Source organism: Garra rufa, chromosome 19 (assembly GCF_049309525.1).
Source record: "Garra rufa chromosome 19, GarRuf1.0, whole genome shotgun sequence".
In the NCBI taxonomy this organism is placed as follows: domain Eukaryota; kingdom Metazoa; phylum Chordata; class Actinopteri; order Cypriniformes; family Cyprinidae; genus Garra; species Garra rufa.
Window position 1 is genome coordinate 32,367,962 of NC_133379.1, and position 11,344 is coordinate 32,379,305.

The 11,344-nt window shown below is 37.8% G+C and overlaps 1 protein-coding gene across 1 annotated transcript in view; it reads right to left on the bottom strand.

The window, feature by feature from the left end:
• Window positions 1-3,237: 3,237 nt before the first annotated feature.
• The window catches only part of ubap2a (ubiquitin associated protein 2a), a 25,156-nt gene continuing 17,049 nt past the window's right edge, over window positions 3,238-11,344 (bottom strand). Inside the window, exons 20-26 of the mRNA XM_073824027.1 lie at window positions 11,247-11,335; window positions 9,854-9,935; window positions 9,388-9,750; window positions 9,200-9,304; window positions 6,953-7,020; window positions 5,035-5,226; window positions 3,238-3,999 (exon numbers count right to left, since the gene is read on the bottom strand). Of these exons, the coding sequence (XP_073680128.1) occupies window positions 3,904-3,999; window positions 5,035-5,226; window positions 6,953-7,020; window positions 9,200-9,304; window positions 9,388-9,750; window positions 9,854-9,935; window positions 11,247-11,335 (995 nt within the window). The 3' untranslated portion in view covers window positions 3,238-3,903. The remainder of the gene's footprint in view (window positions 4,000-5,034; window positions 5,227-6,952; window positions 7,021-9,199; window positions 9,305-9,387; window positions 9,751-9,853; window positions 9,936-11,246; window positions 11,336-11,344) is intronic.

An 11,344-nucleotide genomic window follows, 5' to 3' on the forward strand; every position in this document is an offset into this window, starting at 1 on the left:
AATAAAGATAAATCAATTTCACAGGAATATGGATCAAAACAGTCCGAAAATATGCGTAAAATGTCCAAAAATCTTTTCAAAGTGGAAATTAACCGATGACTTTAACCCTTGGAAAAACACATGCATCATTTTCAATGTCCACAGTAAAAATATGCTAATTTCTGTGCAAAAAGTGCACAATAAAGTGATGAGAAACAAATTTAATGTAGCTGGCATTTACATTCATGCACACACCCACGTTTTCTTATTTCAGTTACAATTATATTTAGAAGTCTTCTATTCATCTCTCACCACGTGTAATTCACGTTGTGAGATTTGAGTCACTTAGACTTTTATCGTGTAACTTATATTTAGGCCACTTTGCCATCGCAATTACTTAAAATGAATAAATGAATAAGCTGAATATTCAAAATCTTGCCCGTTATCTCACATCTCACTAACGTTAAAGACATAAATTGATTGACAGGTCTCTGTTAAACTAAACCAGTAAGGGTTGCATTAAGCAAAAATGAGTTGATGACTGCACTACACATTATATTACTGTGATACTTTGAGCTCGAAGGTATTAAAATAACAATGACTAATGATAAAAGCGAAGAAAAAAGCAGCTGATTGGGCGGCTTTTATTTTTTTAAAGCAGCCCAAATTTTGTCTACCCGCCCAATGCGTTATTCTCCGGTCCAAGCCGATCAAAAGAAGCCCAATTGGGCGGAAACCATGGCTGGACTGGCCATCGGGCATACCGGGCATTTTCCCGGTGGGCCGATGGTGATTTTGTGGGCCGATGTTTTTTTTTTTTTTTTTTTTTTTTTAACGGTATAAACCAGGGCTATTCAATTGGCGGCCCGCCAATCATCTTCGTCCGGCCCGAGGGAGAAGAACGCGCAGGTGGCTTGAATTGTTTTTGCATTAATTAGTTTGTCCACTAGGCGGCAACACTGGCCCGGGCCAGCCAAAAAAGAAAAGCAAGAGAGCTAAAAACATCAACAATCTACCGGAGACCGCAACATCAATAGACGGGAGATTTGACAAGCGCTTGTAAGGCTCCAGACTGTGACCAAATGGTCGCATTTTTTCTGCCGGTGCGACTAAATTTTGTGAGCGGTTGCACTGGCGCGGCCACTGAGTTACTCAACTCATAAGCGCTGTTATTTCTATTTCATATGAGAAAAATAAAACGGCAAACAAAACGAAAGAGAAACCAAACGTTTATCAGCTCGGAGCGCAATGCAAACACACTTGTCCGAGCTCAGAACAGCCATTACTCGGGAACCAAAGTTAATTTCGTGACACTATTACTGCACAGTGCTTCGAGATCCAGTGAGAAGTGTTTAAATTCGCACAGAATGAATTAAGGTTGCTGCGAGATCCAGTGAGAATCATTCAGCTCAATTCTGCTCAGAATTCTGTTATAAACCGCGCTGAGATAGGCTATGTCAGACGCCAACGCCAACTTAATACAGTATTCATTTCAGGGTTTGTACAACCTTTTGAGAGAGAAATTCAAGCACTTTTCAATGATATTCAAGCATTTTGCACAAACATTTCTAGCACTTCAAAGCTCTTATAATCCAATTTGAATGTTATTTTGATGGCCAAAATATACTTTGTGGTAAACAAAGACTTGTGTAAAATTAAAAATACATCAAATCACAATTATAATCAGTGTATGGCAATCATAATTTATATAGTTTATGCATATACAATTTGTAGTTTATGTGAAGATTGTTTTAAAATCACCTAAATTAAAAGTTGTTATATATTTCAGAGCCTATTAAAATGGTGAAAATATTGGCTTTCAATACTACTGTAATGTTGAATTGACATAATATGTAAAACTGAGAAAATTAATTTAATAGAGACACTAGTAGCAGTATTGATATCAATATTTTATTAATAGGTTACTTGGTAAAAAAAAAAGGTGCCATTAAACATATTTAAAATATACTTTGTTGTTTCTACCTTAATTTGGAGGTTCAGTGTGAAATTATGACAATATGTATATGTAAATATGCGATTAATCATGATTAATTACGGAAAAATGTGTGATTTTTTTTTTTTCAAAAAATTTTTTAATTGATTGACAGACAGCACTAATGTTAACCTTTTATAGATGTTGGTGTTGGTAATATTAGTTCATTTTAGTGAATATGCATTTCAATTTAATTTTATAGGCTCCCCCAGAAAGAGATAGGGACGGCCCCCACGCCCTTGGCCCCCTTCAAATTTTCAGTTCGATAATCCGGCCGTCAAATGAATCTAATTGAATAGCCCTGGTATAAAATATTAAAAGGTGGTGGATTGGCCAATTGGTCATGATCGACTCTGGGCTGGACCAATTACAGCCGAGGAGGTCGGATGACCCCGCCCCCTTGCTTGGGCAACAATACCTAGTGGGCCGGTCTCTAGTCAAAATGCCCGGGCCGATTTTTTGTCCCAGTCCAGCCCTGGCGGAAACCCGCCCAATCTGGCAACACTGGCTGTTACGTCCTTCGAGCCCTCGATTTTTGCTTCAGGGTTGCCAAGTTTTCACAACAAAACCCGCCCAATTGCTACTCAAAACTAGACCAATCGCGTTTCGAGGCGGGTTCCCAGTTAAAAATCGCGTTCTGCTGGGTAAAACACGCTTTGGCGGGGTTCCTTGGTAAAATCGCATTACATGGGATAAATATCGAGAGGGTGCTCGCTGCAGAGCCATATGGGAGGAGCTGGAGCTCCAGCTCCCCCTCGCTGGAGGTAATGGGTGGAGATAGACACCTAACCACACCCTAACCCTACCCCATCCCTAACTCCACCCATTTGTTCACTCAGAGGTGGAGCTGGACATCAAGAGAAGCGGAGCTGGAGGCCATTTGGCTCTGCAGTGAGCAGTAACGTTACTTGTAAATATCACGTTTTTGGGGTCTGCTTCAACCCGCAGCAACAGTGTTAAAGTAGCCCATTCGCCGGGAATTTCGCAGACTTGGCAACACTGCTTGTGATTGACAAGCGACGTCGATGAAGGGGCGGAGCTCTTTTGCTCACGCAGAATTGAAGGCAGTTATCGAACATTTAATTAGGATTTAATGCCATGGGCATTACTTTTCAATGTCACATGATCCTTCAGATATAATTTTATTATGCTGATTTGGGGAAAACATTTATCAATGTTGAAAACTTATTTTTGTTCAGACCCTGATAGATTCTTTGACAAATAGAAAGTTCTAAAGAACAGTGAATAATCAGACTGAAACCAAGTAAACTGGACAGTTTTATTTTGACAACAAGGGTAAAACCAATGTTAAAATGAAATCTGATCTAAAATGCTACCATTTAGCCAATTTTGGTGGTTTGGGCGGGGGGAGAGGGACGGGGGTCACAAATGAAGGGCAGAGGGAACAAAATTAAGCACGGAAATTAAATCCCCCTCGATAGAAAAAAAGTTCACAGGTGAAGGGGGTGGGAGAGGAGCAAAAATACAAAAGTTAAAAAAAGGATTCACCATCAAGTGATCAAGCTTAGCAGTAATGTACATACATTATCGGGGTTATGTATACAAATAAAAACTCCCATGTTTGAATCATGATGCCTGCTCTTCTTCAAGTATATTCACCCTTCTGTTATGCTCTCATCAACTTCTCTGTCATCATATCCTCTTAGCCAGTTAAGCAATGAAATAAAATAAAAAAATAACCATCCTTCAAAAAAACAAAATGCAGAAAAACCACATTTCATATCCTACCAATACATATATACTGTATAAATACATACATAAATATACTTTACAAACAACAGCCAAAACTTTGAAAAGGGGAGATGAGAACGTGGGAGGAGGATGAGGATGATGGTAGTGTGTACAGGCATCCCTCTGCTCTGATCGCCGTGTCGTCGGGTGCGGGATGGCACCTGCGCTGTCGACTGCGCTCAGTTGCCCCAGTAAGGGGAGCTGCCATAGTTGGACTTGTTGACCTGGGTCTTCTGCTGCATGGTGCTTGGCTGGCTTCTCTGGCTTGGCCCACCCTACGTGAACAAAACACACCAGACAACTCAGCTTCCAAGGGTGAAATCTTGCCATTTTGACTGAAATTACATTAAAAGTAAAAGTTTTACATCTTAAAGGAACCCCGGGTATTAAGAACTGTATGGCTTAATGTAACTCAAATCATGTTTCTAACCGAAATATGTAACGTTTAAAGTTATTTAAAGAAATCCATCATTTTATACATATTTTGGACTATAAGGGGCGCCATTATTTCAATGACATGAAATGGTTAAACTGGATAAAGCTACTGGCACCTGTTGTTATTTTTAACTCAAAAAAGTAAAAAACTGATACGATGCCATATTGTGTGACTTTTGGTTGTAATTTTTACTCGAAGGGCAACAAAAGGAGCGATGCAAGTCTTGCACTGCTTTCCTAGTGATAAGAACAGGAAAAAAGAATGGGAAGATGCCAGTAGATCCAGCATCTTTGTTCTCTCCACTTCAGCACTGATGCCTTTCAGGCTTTAAGTAGACCACGGCTACTGAAAGAGCTTTCAATGGCAGAGACAAGAAAAGCTAAATCCCATCCTGACAGGATATAAAAATGTTGACGTTTTTATGGGGCATTTAGACTCCTTGCGGGTAAAATCGATGGTACGGCATTTGGTTTAAGCCTATGCTTATATCCATCACCACTTGTAAATTGTGGTAAAAATAGCACCAGTAGATCATTGTGTACAACCATCTCATGTCATTGCAATAATGGCGTCCCCCCTATAGTCCAAAACTATGTGGATATTTAAATATATATTCTACTATATATTTCAGTAAGAGACATTATTTAAATTGTATTGAGCCATATAAGCCTTAAAGGGTTACTCCACCCCAAAATGAAAATTTGTTGATCGTGTTGATTACATTGCCTTCTATGGAAGGGTCAACAAAAATATCTTAATTTGTGTTCCGAAGACAAACAAAGCTTTTATGGGTTTGGAACGACATGGGGGTAAGTAATTAATGACAAAATTTTAATTTTAAGGTGGAGTAAGCCTTCAATAGACGGGGACTGACCTGTCCATCCTGGGTGAGGTGATGATGGAGCAGCTGTGAATGGGGCTGCTGGTGGGCCGGCAGAATGTGAAGGAATGGAGCAGGAGCATAACCAGGTGCAGCACCAGGGGTCAAAGGTCCTGTGCCGCCCAGAGCCGAGGGGAGGTTGAAAGGAGGAGGTGTGCCAGCATGGAAACCCTGCTTATCGAACGGCTGCAGAAAAATGCAATACATACATCATGACATCAATTAAAATGATTCAATGTGTAAAAAGTAACAATATATTATGCAATATGTGTGCATACACAACCAGTCAAAAGTTTTCGAACAGAAAGATTATTCATGTTTTTTAAAGGCGTCTCTTCTGCTCACCAAGCCTGCATTTATTTGATCCAAAGAACAGCAAAAACAGTACAATTTTGAAGTACTTTTACTATTAAAAATAATTGTTTTCTGAATATATCTTAAAATGCAATTTATTCCTAATTTCTATCATTTCTTTATATTGATCTCAAGCTTATGAATGGTATCGTGTATAATATTACAAAAACTAATGTTATTTCAGATAAATGCTGATCTTTGGATCCTTCTATTCATCAAAAAATCCTGAATAAATATGCCAAACGGTTTTAAATATTAATGATGATGATAATAATAAATGTAGAATGATTTCTGGAGGATCATGTGACACTGAAGACTGGAGTAATGATGCTGAAAATTTAGCTTTGATCACAGGAATACATTACTTTTTAAAATATATTCAAATAGAAAGCAGTTATTTTAAAAAGTAAAAATATTTCACAATATTACTGCTTTTGCTGTATTTTGGATTAAATAAATGCAGGCTTGGTGAGCAGAAGAGACTTGGTTTAAAAAAAAACTAAATCTTACTGTTCAAAAACTTTTGACTAGTAGTCAGTGTTGGGCACATACCTTTAAAAAAGTAATTAGTTATAGTTACTAGTTACTTCTCACAAATAGTAACTGAGTTAGTAACTGAGTTACATCATTATAAAAGTAACTAATTACCAGTCAAAGTAATTATTGCGTTACTTAAAAAATCTAATTAGTATAACTGTAAAATAAATATAAAACATTGTACACTAATCTACACTAGTTTAATGTTGTTGTGGGACAACGTGAAAGACAACTATCAGATTCAACATATTATTATAAATATTATCATTACTATAGTGGAACAATAAAGCACAAATAAAGATGGTTTAGAACTTTAAATATCGTTATCACCTGCGTTCTAAGCCACTAATTTTGTGGAGGCATGTGACGATGTGAGGTGCTTCATTTTAGAATTACTTGTCAGACGCAGAGAGACTCTTTTTTTCCTGCATAAGTTGCACGTTACATAAATATTTTTGCCTTTCACCTCAGCGAGGGAAAAGTATGCTTATACTTCCAGTTTTCAAAAGCTACCTTTGAACTTGTTGGACTTGCCATCGTTGTGACTCCTGGATGTCGGTGTGTGCGACTAAACGTGCGCGTGCTTGTGTGTGAACACCCGCACTACTCTGCCTCTGATTGGCAAACAATGGAAATTTACTCAATGTAAGCCAATCATCGCGTTCTCAGTTACACCACGTTTACAGCCACACCAATCATCATCACTGGTTATGTGTCCCGCCTCAGCCCCGAACATACACAAACACCTCAGAGAAAGAGAGGTCCTATGGCTGAGAAAGACGCTACTCGCATGAAAACCGCTTCAGTGTTCTCAGTTATAGTAACGCGCATTTTATTGTCAGTAACGGTAACGGCGTTGTAACGGGAGAAAGAGTAATTCGTTTGATTACTCGTTACTGAAAAAAGTATCGCCGTTAGTAACGCCGTTTATTTATAGCGCCGTTATTCCCATCACTGCTAGTAGTGTATATAAATATAAAATACAAGTGTCTGTGTGAAATAAAAAAATATATACAAGTACCTGTGTTTTATTGTAAACAGTTCCACTGATGTCTGGCACCCCAGAATTGCTAGATGTCACAGAGACACCTGGGATACAAAGTGATGGATTATTTATTTTAATTTGGTAGACAGGATACATTTACACATAAGAATAAAAAGCAAAATGTGACCCTGGACCACAAAACCAGTCTTAAGTAGCACAGCTATATTTGTAGCAATAGCCAAAAATACATTGTATGGGTCAAAATGATCAATTTTTCTTTTATTCCAAAAATCATTATGATATTAAAGTGCCCCTATTATGCCATTTTAAAGGTAGCTAATATTGTTGTATTAGTCTCTTAAAACAGGTTTACATGTATGCAAGTTCAAAAAACACTTTAGTTTTCTCCAAAAATAGATTTAATTTTACCCCTTTTCTAAATGATTCGTAAACGACTCGTGTGAAGCAGTTCGAAGAATCAGTCTCTCTAAACCCCTCCTTTCCGTGAGCCCTCACTGCTGTGATTGGTCAGATGGCGCAGTCCTTTTAGATTGGTCTACCGCTTCAGCGCAAAAAACGCAACGCCCATTGCCATAACTGAATGACAGCTGTGGAGACCTGTCAATGCATAGAAAAGATAGCCTCGATTTTACCCTATCAATTCGAGCCGGAGTCTGACGATGAAACGGTTGAAGTGGCACATCGACAAGAAACTGTTTTGCAAGCACGACCGGAGCAGGACGTTTCTCAGTGGGTGTCATATGTTAACTGTGGAAAGTGCTTGCAATTTGCTTTTGTAAGCAAACCGGGCACACCTCTACGCTGTGAACTTCAACATTGTATAATGCATAACACTGCGTTAAGCCATCGTTTATCATTATCATTACTTAAACTAATAAGGCAGACAGACAGTCAAACTGCATCAATCACAATTTTTAGACTACATTGCACTCACAGCTGAACAACAGAACTACATAAACGCAAGTTAGCCGGTTACCAAGACATGTGCGGGGTTGTTACACACCATAACGTACACAAAGACGTATTTTGAACGATCGCTAGAAAATACAATCATCAATTATTAATCATACTTACAGGTAGAAGTTCAGAGGAGCAAGCCGGTCCAAATAAACTGGGCACTGATCCATTTTTTTTAAAAACCATGCCTGCGTTGGTTTAAAAAAAACAAAAAACAAAGCAGTGAATCCTGCGTTGTAACGTTACTCCCCAAGATTGGAAAAGCAGTCATCAGTAAAATGACGCGAACACAACACAAGATTGGAATTGTACTGCTGAGGTGTTGTTGTTGAAAAAATGAATGTTAACCACTCATTCTTTGTAGATTCATCTTTCGGAAGGACATATAAAACAAATTTAATCTCACAGCGCAGGATACAGCGTCTTCTTGACATGATGTAATCCACGTGAAAATTGTACTGTTTGTGGGCGGGCAAGTTGTTCGTGACATAGAACGTGGGCGGACATTACGCAAATGTGTTAGCTCGTGACGTGTGGCCGTAACAGAAAAAGATTCGAATTGCTGACGACTCGTTTAGGCGAATGTGAGCCGACTCTTTTTTTGATAGACAAAAACTTTATTTATCGTGCACTGTCGGCGTCACAACTTTGCAGATAGTTTATGTTCACATACAGCTACATGACACACTACATGAAATATCATATTTGAAAAGGCATAATAGGGGCACTTTAATTAAAGATCATGTTCCATGAAGATATTTTGTAAATTTCCTACCATAAATATATCAAAACGTAATTTTCGATTGGTAATAGCATTGCTAAGAACTTCATTTGGACAACTTTAAAGGTTGTATCAGCGATTTCAAGCCTGAAACATATAGTGTCACATTCAGCTGACCTTTCTTCACGATCCGCTCGCTGCCTGCCCCATAAATTGGCTGTAAAAAAAAACAAACAAAAAACGCGTCTCTGTGGTCAGCCTAGGGTCCGATTGTTTTTTTTTGGCATATCTCGGACCCTAGGCTGACCACAGAGACGCGGTTTTTTCACAGCCGATTTATGGGGCAGGCAGCGAGCGGATCGTGAAGAAAGGTCAGCTGAATGTGCACTTTATGTTTCAGATTTGAAATCGCTGATACAGCCTTTAAATGCAATTTTCTCAATATTCATATTTTTTGCTCCCTCAGATTCTAGAAGCTTATTTATTCAGCTTTCAGATGATGTATAAATCTCAATTAAAAAAAAAATTACCCTTATGACTGGTTTTGTGGTCCAGGGTCACAAATGTAAAGTCCAAGTATGTACCTTTCCCTGGGCCAGAGGCAGCAGATTTGGCCTGTGTTTGAGAAGAGTTACTGTAACCTTTATTGTACTCATTTCCTGCTGGGCCTTGCGTCAGGTCATCGTACCCTTGAAATATACAAAAAACAATACTTTAATACTCAAGAGCACAAAGTAGGCATGAGAATTTGTGTTTATGTTTAAATACAAACCTGAGCTAAAGGCGTGTTGGCCGTAGCCACTGGGCTGCTGGAATGGCGTTGTTGGGTTGCTTAGTCCCATGCCGTGCTGCTTGGCCGAAGCAGGGGGCACGAACATGGTAGGGCCATACTGGAACGCGCTGGGCACGCCAGGCACACCGGGGTAGTAGGGAAGGCCTGTGTAGCTGTATCCAGGGGGCAGGGCTGGGTTTAGGAAGGGTTGTTGTGTGTTGTGATGGCCCTGTGGCTGGGGCTGGTTCTGGGCTTGGCTCTGAGCCTGCGGAGGCTGTCCTGTCTGTGGGGCGTGAGCAGCAGACAGGCTGGTAGAGGGCGCTGGTGAGGTGGATTCACCTCTGCCAAACTTTGTGACATCACCTAAATGGAGAAAAATACACTAGTTTTAATTTATCCTTTTGTCTAGACTGGTGTTCATCATTATGAATCAATGATTACAGACCAATAAAAGCAAATGTAGTACCTGAGTAAGGGTTGCTGGCAAGGCTCCCATCTCTGCCAGACAGTGTAGCAGTCGGCCCTGGGAATGTGATTCCATAGTAATCCTACAGGGATCAGAAAAAGAGTGCAGAGTGATCATTTGGCCAGACTAGGGCTGTCAACCAACCGACTGCCATACGAATGATTAAGCGTAACGATTCAGTTTTCTTTCTGTTATGTACAGTAAATGTAGGATGTTTTTTTGTCACTTCATGTACATTTTACCATTTCTTGTAAAAAATAAATAAATAAAATTATATAAAATTCTTTTTAAAATAAAAACAAATCATTACTGATGCTTTTGGTTATTAAAATATAATTAAAACCTTAAAAAAAATGTAATCCAAAAAAAAAAAAAACACACTGGAAAACACATAATTTGGTAAAAATAAAACCGATTTTGTTTCCATATTTACCAGAAAATCATTTACCAGATGCAAAATGCAAATACACAGTATTTCAGTGTTTAAAAAATAAAACAGAATTGATAGAGCATCAAAAATTTAATTTGTCAAATTTTCAATAAATTCCTGTTAAATTGTGTACATTTCATGATTTCAAATAATTAGATATGCTTTTTTAATATTTCTTAATTTAACCATTAAAAAAATTAAAACCTAAAAAAAAAATTTAATAGAGCCCTATAAATATACCATGCATACACAGCAATTTATTGACACTGAATTTGATATCTATATGCGTTTTACTTTCAGGTCATGCGCACAAATAAAACAAAATAGATTTTAAAAAATATTTCTTTTTTTTGCCCATTTTGATTGTAATTGTAAAAGTCCAGTTTCATTAATGCTGTAATATTGTAGTAATATAATTATATTTATATTATATAATTATAGTTATATTATTAAAAAATAATTATTAGATTATAATCACATTGTACAAATTATAATAACAATATATATTTAATCAATATATAAAATTAATAAATAAAGCCATAATAATAACAACAATAATAAAATAATTTTTGCAACCAAAAGATTTTTTTTACTTACTAACCTGGATTTTATTAATTTTATAATCACATGAAGGAAGAGCTTTTTCTGCAGTTTTATATTTGCTTATATTCACCATTTTATTTTATTGGCAATTTTAAATTGACTGGAATCTACTGTACACAATGATCATGTTATCTCGATTATGTAATATTAACTACAAGCCTGTGTCAGACTGATTAGTCTTTGGCCTTTTTAGCAGTTTTGTTTATATGTCTCATATCATAGAACTACATCTGCCATTCTGCTCTCAAGACGTCTAATGCCAGTCAACTTATAGTCAAGAAAATATAAGCAGGCAAGTTTGAAAAGAAAACATGAAGCTCAGTAGCAGCTCTAAAGGGAATTTGAAGGGCTCAGACTCACCATTGGTAGTCTGGACTGGAGCATGTGGAGGTCTTCATAACCATAAATCTGCTGTATGACACAAACAAGAACTTTCAGCACTTTATAGACTATAAATG